Source organism: Petaurus breviceps, unplaced genomic scaffold (genome assembly GCF_028583685.1).
Source record: "Petaurus breviceps papuanus isolate PSGF00001 unplaced genomic scaffold, PetGlider_PUasm1.0 174, whole genome shotgun sequence".
NCBI classification, from domain to species: domain Eukaryota; kingdom Metazoa; phylum Chordata; class Mammalia; order Diprotodontia; family Petauridae; genus Petaurus; species Petaurus breviceps.
In genome coordinates, this window is record NW_027185761.1 from 76,596,254 (window position 1) to 76,610,466 (window position 14,213).

At 46.5% G+C, this 14,213-nt stretch overlaps 1 protein-coding gene across 1 annotated transcript in view; it reads right to left on the bottom strand.

The window, feature by feature from the left end:
* STAC (SH3 and cysteine rich domain) overlaps window positions 1-14,213 on the bottom strand; it is a 67,430-nt gene that overhangs the window by 28,189 nt on the left and 25,028 nt on the right. The window contains exon 2 of the mRNA XM_069084445.1: window positions 3,683-3,953. Coding sequence (XP_068940546.1) covers window positions 3,683-3,953 — 271 coding nt within the window. The remainder of the gene's footprint in view (window positions 1-3,682; window positions 3,954-14,213) is intronic.

The following is a 14,213-nucleotide window of genomic DNA, read 5'->3' on the forward strand; positions in this document are numbered from 1 at the left end:
TATCTATCTATCTATCTATCTATCTATCTATCTATCTATCTATCTATCTATCTATCTATCTGTCTGTCTGTCTATCTGCCTGCCCCTCTGTCCATCCATCCATCCATCCATCCATCCATCCATCCATCCATCCATCCATCCATCCATCCATCCATCCATTCACTTATCTATCCATTCATCCATCATCTATCTATCTATCCATCCATTCATGCCTCTCATAGCTCATAACTCATTCATAGTTCTCAGGTTATCACCCCAGCCTGAGTAGTCTGAGGAGAGTTGCCTGGAGAGGAAGCAATAGGTCACAGATTCAAGTCAACCCTTGCTACTTCTACAGTAGTCCCTGGCCATGTTTCCCTTTTAAGAGACAAGAAAGTTGGGGCGGCCAGGTGGCACAGTGAGTAAGAGTGCTGGCCCCGGTGTCAGGAGACGCGGGATCAGTTCTGGCCTCAGATACTTACCACCCACACAAAATAACTGGCCGTGTAACCTTGCACAAGTTACTTAACCCCAATTGCTTTAAAAAAAAAAGAGACAAGAAAGTTGGTGGAGAGTCATTGAACAAATTGTTGTTTGAGCTTGGCATCCCAGTGTGTCAGGGCCATCATGCAGCCAGCATAGTGGTGGTTCTCATAATGTCCCCCCTGACAAACTATGGGTCCTGCTCATAGAGCATAAGTTGCAAAGACCAAGAGGAAAGAGGCAGAGACTAGAGGAGTCGGGTTATCGCCCATGTAGTAGAAAGGACATAGATCCCCCTAAGACTACTGGCTAAGGTGCTAGCCTGAGGACTAAGGGTATGGAGGAATGATGGATGGATGGATATAGAGAGGAACAGAGGAGAGGGAAGAATGTCGGTGTAGTCTTCATGCTGGGGCCTGCCTTTGTGTCCATTGTCCAGCTCTATGAGTGATGAGCCAGAGGACCCTCCCAGGGATAAGATATCAAATAGAAAAGACTTGTCCCTGACCTGGAAAGACCTAAAAAGCACCCAGATGTGCTGGGCTGGACCTATGGAAGAATCTTCATCTGAGCCCAGAGGGCCACTGACTGCTCTGGAGAGATTTACTAGTTCTGCACTGGGGAGCTTTGTTGACTCCCTCTGTGGAACTGGTCATAGCTCTTGGTGGCGGAGTTGAGCTACATCTTGCCCTGGGATGCCAGGATGTAGGCTGTGCCCCTTGTTATAGACTAGCTACCTCCTGCAGAAGTTTCAGACACATGGCCAGTGTTGCAGTTGTGAAAATATGTTTATGATTATAGTCCACTGAGTAATAATTTTATGTAGTAGAAGGTTGTCTGCTTGCCTGTATGGTGGACTCCATTGCCTTCCTCACAGGGCTAGGGCTTTATGAAACCTACTGGACTGGGAGGAATTGTCCTAGTGGGTGGGGGCTTGAGCCCTATTCAGATTGGATAAAGCTGTCCTGTCCTGTACCCCTTGGATTGAGGAGATGAAGTCTGCCATCCTGAGAGACATGGAGCTGGGGCCGGAGGACGCTGTTCTCTGAGAGCCAGAGAGAGTGTGACCCTCTCTCCCGGTGTGGAGTCCACTCACCATCTTCCTCCTCTCTGATGGATTTCCCTGGGCCATACCTGGTTAGGGGCAGCAGTGACAGCTGGTGGGTACATAAGTGAGCTGGGAAACCATCACACCGGCTCCATTTTAAAACACAAATAAGCACGTCTTTTAGCTGGTTTCAGCCACTGGTCTCAGGCTCACAGGAGGGAGTCCATCCCCTGAGGGAGTGAAAAGAAAACCAAAGCAGGGTGCCAGGAGTACTCATAGGTCTGCTGAAGGCAGCTTGCTGGAGGCTGGCAGAGCCCAGAGGCTCAGTGCAGGGAATGCAGTGGCAGAGGAGACAGGCTGCTCCAGACTGGGCAGGCAGATCAGCAGTCCTCTGCTCCAGAATATTTTTCCCTCTTCCTACTCTTTCTAGGGCTTTGTGCCATCTATTTTTATACATCTCCAGGGACTCTGGCTCTCTGAGAGGGTGGACAGCTTCCCCTCGAAGCTGCTCTTGTGACTACATAGACCTCATAGCTTTTCTCAATATTTAGCTTCAGTCGTCCCCTCCGTCACACTGCACTCAGCCTCTGTAGCCTCTGATCATGGGGCCTGGCGGCTGTTACCGTGTCTGCAAACCCCTCCCTTTTGGCTTTTCTCTAGAAGAGCCACCTTGAGCCTGTTCTATGGGAGAAAATTCTGTGGGGCCTCTCCTCTTTGTTGTGGAGGTCTTGTATCTGTGTGTGTGTGTGTGTGTGTGTGTGTGTGTGTTTTGCTGAGAAATGGAGGGACACCAAGTCACAGTGGATCCTCATTGCAGTGTGGAAGGGACTTCATGGGGGCTTAAGGGCAGCCCTAACAAAGACTGGATGGATCCAGGTCATGGCTACTGTCGTGTGGACTTTGCTTTAGATACAGGCTGAACTTGATGGTCTCTGAGGTCTCTCCGTAATCTGTGAACCTAGGAGTCATTGGGGTGAGGGTGTCTCCATATGCTCAGGCTCAAGAGATGCTGGGTTTTTTTTCCACTCACTCTGACACTGTGGGAGGGTTCATGTTAATTTCCAATCCAGTACAAATTTCTGGTCTCTTTCAGCCTTATTGCTCAATGCTTATTCATAACTTTTTTGAGGGGCTGGACAATCAGGGTTAAGTGACTTGCCCAGGGTCACACAGCTAGTAAGTGTAAGTGTCAAGTGGTCAAGGTCACACTTGAACGCAGGCCTTCCTGACTCCAGGGCTGGCGCTCTATCCACTGTACCACCTAGCTGCCCATTATCTAGCATTTTCAGTGGTTCTCTCCAACAAGGTAATTCTCAAGCTAGAAGAGGCAGAATCAAATTCCCTCGTTGAAACAAGAATGATGTAGGTCTTTAGTAAGTGCCAGGCATCCAAGGAAAGGCAAAACCACCTGGCAGAGAGTTGGCACTTGGAGGGCTCTCTTTGAGGCTTAGCAAGCACTTTAGGGGAGCTCCTGACCCTCAAGGAGCTCACATTCTGATCCCGGAGGAGCCTTCGATGCTCTGGCCCCCAAGCCCCATCTTCATGAAAGAGTGAAGCTGGCAAAGCAGAGGGGATGCTTGTCTAGAACGCCGGAAGACCTGTATTCACACCCTGCACTGACAGTCACTACTGTGTGTAAGTCACTTTGCTTCTAGTTGCCTTGAGAAACTCCCTTCCCCCTTTCCATCTCTCCTCTGTCTCTGTCGTCTCTCTCTCTCTCTCTCCTCCTCCCTCCTCTCACCCCCTTTCTTTCTCCTGTCTGTCTCCCTCTCTGTCTCTGCCTCTTTCTCTCTCTCTTTCTGTCCATCTGTCCATACCCTTAGCTTTCAGGTTAGCACCTCAGCCAGAGTAGCCGGAAGAGGGTTGCTGGGAGGAGGAAGGGACAGGTCACAGATGCGTCAGTTCTACAGGAGGCCCTGGCCATCTTGCCCTTTTACCAGCCAAGGAAGTCTGGACGCAGGGTCAATGGCCACCAGCTCAGTGCCTGTGCCCCGTGTACCCCACAGGGCAGACTCGCCATGCTCCCTGGCCCAGTCTTAGTAGTACCTTTCTAGCCCAAGTAGTCGTTCCCTTGCAATAGCACGTCACTGGCCCAGCCAGGGACCAGTCGTGGCCTTGGTAAGAACTGCCACCTTCGCTGCCCGATGGCCGGAGGACTGGCCAAGGCCTTACCTACGATCATGTGGCTGCAGGCGTCACAGAAGGTGGGCTTCTTGAAGACATGCTCCTGGAAGGCGTGGGCTCCGCTGTGGGCCGGGGGCTGCAGCCGCCCTCTGGTGGGCGTGGCGCCCAGGCGGGGCTGGCTGCCGCGGCCCGCGGGCATCTCGAGCAGCGCGTCTGCCGGCAGTTTCACGTCGCTGCCCGTTCCTTGGAAGAAGTTGTCGGCACTTTTACTCCGCAAACTTTTGGTCTTGAAGGAAAGTGACCGTTTCAACTTCTGCAGCTGCAAGAGAAGGACAGAAGATTCCCTCTTACTCGCCATCACTTGGGCTCCTGTGCTCTCGGCCCCTGCCTGGCCTCCCTGGCCTCCCTGATGCCCCCAAGGGCACCAGACGCACCACTTCCCTGTCTGGAGTGATATGTGGGCTCAGTGAGGGGAAGCCATCCTCCTAGGTCCGCCTGGACAACAGCAATTGAGTGTAACGTCCCCAGGCAGGCTGGCCGGCGGCGGGGCGGGGAGGGGATGGGCTGGGGGTGGGGGCGGGGGTGGGCCGGAGAAGCAGCCTACATCATTCTGCTCTTCCTCTTCCTCCCAGCCGGGATCCCCACAAACCTCCAGAGAGCTGCTAGCTCCAAAGCCAAGCCTGGGATGTGACTGAGTTTGTTATCCTTGAAACACAAAATCACAGAATCTAGGAGCCAAGCCGGGTCGTGGGACATTAGGCCCAACCTAATCTGAGAAAGGGTTGGTCTGCAGCATAAACGACAAATGCCCATCCACTGCCTCTCCAGACAGTGCATTCTACTGTGAAGCCGCCCTAATGGTCAGTCAATTTTCCTTACATAAAGCTTAATGCTCCTATAGTTAAAAAAACAAAAAATTCCACTGGCACTGTGGAACATACCAGAGGCTGTGTCTGTAAAAAAAGGGGCTCCTTTTGGATGCTGCTGAGTGGCCAGGTCCACACAAGGAGAGCAGGGCCCATGAGGCAAGTGTCTGGATGATTCTATGGAAAGCAATCAGTAGCACACCGTAGAGTGTGCTTTGCTGCACTTTGGAGGTCACGTGGTGTAATTTGGCATGCTTTCAGCACACTGGATTTGGGCAGAGGACCGCCTGTTAAGGCTCACCCTGGCTACCCACAGACCTTGGACAAGCACTTCTTCCTGGGCCCCCACTTCCTTAGAACTGGGGGGGGGGTCCTTTCCAGATACAAAATTTTGTTATTTTGAGTCCAGAATCCTGGGTCCTGGAGTTGCCTCTTACCTGTCCTGTGACCCTGGGCAGGTTATTTCAACTCTGAACCTGTCTTTTCATCTGTACAATGGGTGCAATGACATTTGTCCTACTCACTTCCTAGGGTGGATTTGAGGATTCAGGGAGGGAAGTCTCCAGGGAGAGAAAGAGAAGGAATGAGGCAGTAAAGTAGAGTATATTTTGATTTTTGCTTTTTACTGTAGTTTGAGATCTGGTAATAGGCCTTCTTTCTTCCATTAAATTTTTTTTCTTTGCATTATTTTCTCTGAAGATGCTTGGCCTTTTTTTCCCTTTAGATAAATTTTGTCATGCATCTCATTCCATAAAGTAATCTTAGTTTAATATGACATTAAATCTGTTAACTAATTTAGGTACTCTCATTTCTTGTTATGAAGAAGTCTGAGTATAAATTGTTAAGGGGATGATAAGATTTTATGTACATTTTGTAACTGTATTGAATGGGATTTGTTTTTCTGTCTCCTGCTGGGTTTTGGAGGTTTATGTTATATCCTGCTAAGTTTCTGAACTTATACATTGTTTTGATTAATATTTTCATTGAAGCCATTATACTACCTGCAAATAGAAATGATTTTGCTTCTTTGAGCTTATTCCTTCCATTTCTTTGTCTTTTTTTAGTTTATACATGCACAAGGCATGGAAGCTCTACCTTTGGAACATGAATTGATTCTGGTTGCTCAGAAAAAAAAGAAGTTAGTTTTCTTGTGTTATCCCAGTCAAGCTGTCAGACTGACCCTTGTGGGACCACATCCCCCAGGGTTCTTGCCTAGGCTCCCCTCCACTCTTACTTGCTGACCTGGTCAGTTTCCCTAGGTCTAGTTACTTTCTTTCTGCAGATGACTCTAGATATGTCCAGCCCTCACCTCTCTCCTGATCTCCCGCCCCGCTCCTCCAACTGCCTGGGAGATCCACCCCTCCAACATAATGAACCCCAGGGAAAAGTCATTATCTTCCCCCCAAATCATTGCTCTTTCTGACTTCTCTGTTTCTGTTGAAGGCACAGCCATCCTCCTCGTCATCCCCCTTCACCACCTCAGGTCATCCTCCACACCTCTCCTTTTTCTCCTTTTCTCTCTTGACACCATGGCCATCCTAATGTGGGTCCTCAGTTTCTCTCACTTGGACTTCTACAATGGCTACCTAATTACTGACCCCCCCCATCATTTTGTATTTATTCTGTATGTATCCTTTAATTTTTCTGCCCGTGAATATATTTTATTTCCCCAGTGGAATGTAAACTCCCTGAGGGCAGGAAAATACTTAACATAGTAAGCAATAAATACATTCTAGATAATTATAATAAAAACTAGCATCTATGCAGCATGTCAGAGTTTACAAAGCACTTTTCAATGCATTGTTTTTATAGATGACTGATAGTTAGGTAGGCCATGTGGTGTCTCTCCAAACACTGGTGGAAGTCATGTTTTTCCTTATGATTAGGCTAACTATGCCTTGACTTACTATAATCTCCAGTTATTAGAATGACTACAAAGATGTAGCATGTACTAGAATTGGGAGCGCTCCAGATGCCAATGAACAAGCCAGAGGCTTACTTCCCTCCCCCTTCCCCTTTCCCCTTTCCTCTTCCCTCCCCCCTCCCCCTTCCCGTTTCCCCTTCCCTCCCCTTCTCGTCCCCTCTCCCTTTCCCCTTCCCTTGTCCTCTCCCTTCTCCTTTCCTCTTCCCTCCCCTCCCCTTTCCCCTTCCTTTGTCCTCCCCTTCCTTCCCCTTCCCCTCCCCCTAGCTGTATTGCTCCAAAGAGTAGGCTCAAAGAAATGCTCAGCCCATCACTCAGGGTGGATGGGAGGAGGCAGACCGACTGCAGAGGTGAGGCAGAGCCATTTGCTTATGTTTTTTTTCCTCTGCTATGAAGAATACTGACCTTGGGATTGGAGGGGACTGAGCAAGATTCTCAGGATCAGACAGTAAGAGAACACCTGGCACCCTGAGTTCTAATTCTGAATAGCAGGAGAGGCATTGCCAGCCTAGGGAATCCCAATCTAATCCAATCAACACATATTAAGCACTTATTGTGTACCAGGTACAGTGGTAGGTGCTGGGGACACAATTAATAAAATGAAAGACAGTCCTGCCCTCGAGGAGCTTCCACTCTGATGGGAGGGACCCAGGGGGAGCACCTAGCTCTGCGTTGTGGACATCAGGCAGGGCAGATGACTGACAAGTCCAGTTTCTGCCATTGGGAGGAGTTGGGTGCGCCGCCCTCTAGCCCTCTGATCAGAGGGAAGAGGAAGCTGAGGCAGGGGGTGCCTGTTGAGGCTGGCAGGTGGTGGTGAGAAGGGGGATGAGCTTCACCTGGGAGAGGCAGAAAAGTGGCTGCAAAGCGGGGAGTGGCAAAGTCTGGACTTTTGTTTTGTTATTGTTTTCTGAGTGGTCGTGAACTCTCGGTCACAGAGCTGAGCTTGTCCTGACTTTGGAGAATGTCTTACAAAGAGAAGGCTGGTGAACCCCAGGATCCCTAAGGGAGATCTAGTTGGGCCATGTCTGGGGGAGGGAGGGAGGTGGGACAGAGAGAGAATGTGAATCTGAAAAAGTGTCAGTTAAGAACAGGTTTAGGCAGAGGCAGGCTCGGAAGGCTCGGTCTGAAGAGGCAGTCCGAGAAGAGGCCTGATCAACTCTGGGGGAAGTCCCACCAACCACAAGGGCCACTACCAGGCCTATCACCAAAGGGCTGGGACTGGAAAGACCAAGGTAAGAACCAAATGCAGGAGCCCCTGTTTGGGACAGCAAATACTCCTGGGATTACTACTCCATAGCCCAGAAATGAAAAAAAAAAAAAGCCCCTTTCAGGACCTCCAAAGACCAGGATGGCAGAGTGATCTCCACCTGCTCCAACCACACCCCCCCCCCATAGTAACTATTGCCCCAGGGCAAAACCCTCTACAGTAAAGGCTTGGGATCCTAGAGGAAGGGCATGGCTAGGACCCTGCCTCAAAATGGGTAGAAAGCAGACTACAAAGACAAAGACTCTGGAGTCCTACTATCCTCAGAGGGAGGAACCAACCTCAGAGGGAGACAATGTGGACTCCACACCCACAGCTGAAACATCAACAGGGAAAGGGTCCCAAGCACAGAAAGCTCTCCTAAATGAGCTCAAAAGGAAATTTGAAAACCAAATGAGAGAGATAGAAGACAAAATGAATAATTCTTTCAAAACCAAAATTGCAGAATTAGAAAAACATTATAATGAAGAAAACAGCCCCCTAAAAAGAAAAGTGTACGATATGGAAAAAGAGCTCCAAAAACTAACCGAGGAAAATGATTTTCTAAAAACTAGAATCAACAAAATTGAAACAAATAACTCTATGAGGAACCAAGAGTTAGTCAAACAAAACAATAAGAATGAAAAATTAGTAAAAGAGGTAAAATATCTCAATGGAAAAATAAATGACCTGGAAAACAGATCCAGGAGAGATAATCTGAGAATCATAGACCTACCAGCAAATCATGATGAAAAAATGAGCCTGGACAACATCCTCCAAGAGCTCATTAAGGAAAACTGCCCTGAGATACTAGAACCTGAGGGTAAAATAGAAATTGAGAGAATCCACCGGACACCTCCTGAAAGAGATCCCAAACTGAAAAGTCCTCGAAATGTTGTGGCCAAACTCAAGAACTACCAGGTAAAAGAGAACATACTTCAAGTGGCCAGAAAGAAACAACTCAAATATCAAGGAACCATATATACATATATATATATATATATATATATATATATATATATTTAGTGCCATACCAATTAATTTACCAAAAAACTACTTTATAGAGGTAGAAAAAATACCTTATAGAGGTAGAAAAAAACAAAATTCATTTGGAAGAATAAATGGTTCAGAATATCAAGGGAATTAATGAAAAGAAATGCTAGGGAAGGTGGACTAGCTATACCAGATTTCTATCTGTATTATAAAGCAGCAGTCCTCAAAACTACTTGGTACTGATTGAGGAATAGAGTAGTGGATCGATGGAATAGATTAGGCACACGAGATTCAGAAGTCAACTATAGTAATCTATTGTTTGATAAACCCCAAGACCCCAGCTTTTGGGATAAGAACTCACTATTTGACAAAAAACTGCTGGGAAAACTGGAATATAGTATGGCAGAAACTGGGCATAAACCATTATCTAACACCATATACCAAAATCAAGTCTAAATGGGTGCATTATCTAGGTATAAAGGTTGATACTGTAAGCAGTCTTGGAAAACAAGGAATAGTTTACCTGTCAGATTTGTGGAGAGGGAAAGACTTTATGACTAAACAAGAATTAGAGAGCATTATAAAATGCAAAATGGATAATTTTGATTACATTAAATTGAAAAGCTTCTGTACAAGCAAAGCCAATGTAACCAAGATTAAGAGGGAGGTGGGAAATTGAGAAAGAATCTTTACAACCTATGTCTCTGACAAAGGACTCATTTCTAAAATATACAAAGAATTGAGTCAAATTGATAAGAATACAAGTCATTCCCCAATTGATAAATGGTCAAAGGATATGAACAGGCAGTTTTCAGAGAAAGAAATTAAAGCTATCTATAAGCACACGAAGAAATGCTCTAATTCACTATTGATTAGAGAAATGCAAATCAAAACAACTCTGAGGTACCACATCTCACCAGTCAGATTGGCTAAGATGACAAAACAGGAAAATGACAAATGCTGGAGAGGATGTGGGCAAACTGGAACACTAATGCATTGCTGGTGGAGTTGTGAACTGATCCAACCTTTCTGGAGAGCAATCTGGAATTATTCCCAAAGGGCTATAAACAATTTCATATTCTTTGACCCAGAAATACCACTCCTAGGGTTATATCCAAAAGAAATCATAGAAGTGGGAGATAGACCCATATTTACAAAAATATTTATAGCAGCTCTTTTTGTGGTAGCAAAGAATTGGAAATTAAGGGGGTGCCCATCAATTGGGGAATGGCTGGACAAGTTGTGGTATATGCATGTTGTGCTATCAGAAACGAGGAGCAGATGGACTTCATATTTACCTGGAGAGGTTTATACAAACTGATGCTAAGTGAGAAGAGTAGAACCAGGAGAAATTTGTACACCATTACAGACACGATGTATGTGTGACAACCAGCTTTGATCGCCTGGACTCTTCTCAGCAATGCAGTGATATAAGTCAATCCCAAAAGACTCATAATGGAGAGAAATATCTACATCCAGAGAAAGAACCAGAAAGAACTGAGTTTATATCCAAATGGAAGCAAACTACCTGATCTTTTTCCTTTTTGGTTTTATTTCCTCTTTACCATTTTTCATTCCATTTGATACAATCCATCTTTATAACCTGACTAATGTCTGATGTGCAAGTATTTACAGATCCTGTACTTGACTGTATGCCGCCATGGCGGTGGGGGGGGGGGGGAGGGAGTGGAGGGAAGGGGACAAAATGTGAAACTCAAGGAATTGTGGAATTGAATCTTGTAAACTAAAAGCAAACAAACAAATTAATAAAAATTATCTAAAGACAAAAAAAAAGAAATGATGAAGGGGATGGTTTTAGAAAAAAACTTGAGGAGACTTCTATGAACTGATGCAAAGTCAAGTGAGCAAAACTAGAACACTCTACATAGTTACAGGAATGATTGTAATGATCATCAACTGTGATACCAATTGATACAATGATTCATAGCAATTCCAAAGGATTCATGATGAAAGATGCTATCTACTCCTAGGGAGAAAACTCTGAGTGCAGATTTAATGCATATTTTTTCATTTTATTATTTTCATTGCTGTTTATCACAACATGGCTAATGTAAAAATGTGTTTTGCATGACTTCAATATGTATAAAGGGCATTGCATTTCTTGCCTTCTAAGCATGGAAGGAGGGATGAAAGTAGGGAAGGAATTTGGAATTGAAAAATAAAAACACATCAACAAAACAGAAAAAACGAACAGGTTTAGCTAGAGGAAGCTCAGGTCCTCTTTGGACAGACCTATTAAAATGTAGCTGATGAAAATGCCTTGATTTTAGCCAAGGGCTGGATCCAGTGTCTCTGTCACTCACGTGGGTGAGGTGGGAGATGCCATATGGATGATAGTCTAAGTAGACATTTTCATCAGTGGCTTAATGGGCAAAACCAAAGAAGGGTCATTGAGGGTTTGGAGCCACCTTGGAAGGGAGTCTCTAGGGATCTGCTCAGGGGTCTGCAGTTGGCCCAGGGCATGCTGGGCAGCAACATTTTTATCAGTGACATGAATGAGCGCATCCATAACATTTCATCTGACTTTGAACTGAAAAAGATGGTTGACATGCTGAGAGACAGAGTCAGCATCATATAGGATGGAGACAGGCTGAGCCGAATCTACAAAGAAGATGGAAAACTATTGAGATAAATGGAACATCATTTTTGGGCTAAAAATGGACTTTCAAGTGTCTTTAGGGGAATTACGGCTCCCCAGCCGTGTGAAGATCAGGAGCTTACAAGGGACTGAAGGCTTAAGACATGGGAGGCTAAGCACGGGAGCCGATCTTGGGCTCACTCAAGAAACAAGAGAAGAGCTAGCCCCTCTGCTGTCTGCCCTGGTCAGATCACCTCTGGGTGATCAGCTTCACTTCAGCGAGGACAGCACAGTGTAGGGGAGAAAGGTCTGGACTTGGGAGATAGGAAGACCTGAGTTCAAATCTCACCCCAGATATGGACTGGCTGTATGACCCTGGGCAAGTCACTTAACTTTTCTCAGGGTCTCAGTTTCCTCATTTGTAAATTGAAGTGTTAGACGATAGTTTCTAAAGTTCCGCCCAGCTCCAATACCATGTTAAGGACATTAATTAATACATTGGATAGTAGATGGAATGTAGTGGACAGTGAAAGATCTCGAATCCATGCCATATGATCATTTGAAGGAGCTGGAGAAGAGAAGCTTGAGGCTGATATGACAGCTGTCTTTTAGCATCTGAGATGCTGTCCTGGGCAGGAGTGTTTTTTTTTTTTCCTGCTAGTCCTCTGAAAGCATAACCAGGAGGGGGGCCAGGGGAGGAGAGGGGAGTGGGAGGAGGTGCAAGGAGGCATTTTAGGCTTCGGTCCATTTGAAACTTCCTCACAATTAGAGCCTTAACCTGGAGTGAAAGGGTCCACCTCAGGAGGCAGCAGATCGTGCTTCTGGAGATTTTCAGGTCAAGGCTGGATGATCTTTGGAGTGGGGAGGGTCTGTAGATGGGAGTCTTACATGGGTCTGAGCTGGCCTAGGTGCTGGCTGGGGTCCCATGTGACTCTTATCTGAGCTTTGAGGATTTTCTGAGTTGAGCTGCTGGAGCGCTATGGAATCGGTCACTTTGTTTGGTGGGGAAGAGCTTGAGATTCTGTGGGCAGCCTTTAGGGTAATGGACACTGGCAGCTGAGTTTTCAGCTAAGCAGCATCTGAAATTCAATGAAAACTTGCATCAAGGAGCATGAGAGCAGCATCTGTCTGAATTCCCTTTCCAGCAACCCCTGGACATGCTCTTGCCTTTTATTATTTGTCTGGTTAAAACCAAAGAGGGTGTGTGCCCATGCATGTATGTGCATGCGCACATAGGGGTGAATGTGAGTGTGTGTGTGTGTGTGTGTGTGTGTGTGTGTGTGTGTAAGAGAGAGACAGAGAGAGACAGAGAGACAGAGACAGAGACAGAGACAGAGAGACAGACAGAGAGACAGAAAGAGAGGAGAGAGAGAGGAGAGACAGGGAGAGGGAGAGATCCACTTGCCAAATGCACAACTGTGTTTGATGACTTCTTTCCAGAAACCTCTTTGAATGCTCTGATAATGGCCATAAATTGGAGAATCCAGTAAATTCCTGGCAGGTGTCTCCTCCACAGCCATTCTGCGAGACACATGCAGACCTGTTACAGGAGGTAATCTGAGGAAGAGTGGAGGGGGAGAGAATGGACTAGAAATAGGATCCCCCACTCCATTTAGTATGAACTGGAGATAGAGGGCTGCTCATTAGCATTTCTGGTTTGGGCATTCTCAACAATGGATCACAGCATTGTGGTTCTACAGCTGGAATGGACCCGAGGGGTCATTTTTCCTTCATTTAATAGAGGAGGATGCTGAGGACCATATAGAGGAAGGGACTTGCCTCAGTTGGTGGGACCAGTATATGTCAGAACTTGGGTCTTCTGACTCCCAGGTCAGTGTTCTCTTTTCTGTACCACTCTGTATCACCTAGGTGGTTCAGAAGGATGTGAGGCATGTTGAGGGAGCTCACTGGTTAGGGAAGGCTAGGTCTGTGAAAGCTTAGGGTCAATAATACAGATGCCATTTCTGGAGGCTGTGTGTGGATTTGTGGTCACCTTCCCTTTGTTAAACACAAAGCAAAAACAGACAGGTCCTAGATGGAGAGCCTCCCCCTCCTCCTGAAGCTGCTGGAGATCAAGGCTGAGTTCATTCAACGTGGTCAGATGAAGTGCTGCACCCAAAGCTCATTGAGTGTTTCCGAGAAAGCTTCTGATGCCAACTCCAAGGTGACTCCAAAGCTGGGGATGTCTAGGGGATCAGCCATGAGAAGAATGGGGGGCAGGCAGTCTCCACCACTGCCTGTCCCTTCATTTATGACAGAAGAGCCAACTACAGCCCATATGACTGCACTGCCCAGAGACTGAATGGAAGAAGCCGAGGAAGTCCTCCTAAAAAGGTAAAAACCTCTGAGTGTCCAGCTGATGACTGGAAGAACACAGGCCCGGGAGAACAGAAGAGCTTCCCCAAGGCCAGTCAGAAGGTCATTGAAGAGCTCTCTTGGGGGCTGGAGCTCAGTTCCTGTTGGGAGGGTTAACCTGATTTGCCATTGGGAGTGAAGCTGGAAGACTTCCCCTTCCTTTCTCTTCTTCCCATTTGCCACCATCTTGAGATGTGACGATGCTAATGCCATTTCTGTTCCCATGCTATCTATCCATCAGTGTCATTCACGTTGGGTGACCAGGGCCTTTTCTCTTTGAGCCAAAGTAAATCAGAGATTGCAAATCCCACTTGGCAGCCCATAGGCCTTGAGGAATGCCTGCAGACAGATAGTTAACTGTACCCATGTGAGCTTTCTGGGATGGGAAAGGCTTTTAAGGTCGAAAACAAAGATCAATCAATAATTGCAGAAACCAAATCAGATTTTCTGTTTCACAATATAATTTGCTCTTGATCAAAGCTAATTCCGTCCCCCCTCCAACTTGAAATGGGATGGTGAAGCAAAAACTCATTACATTAGTTGTCTCCATCTGGGGAATGTCCTAAAGTTTAGGATGACTCCCCTCTCCTCCCCTCTCCTCC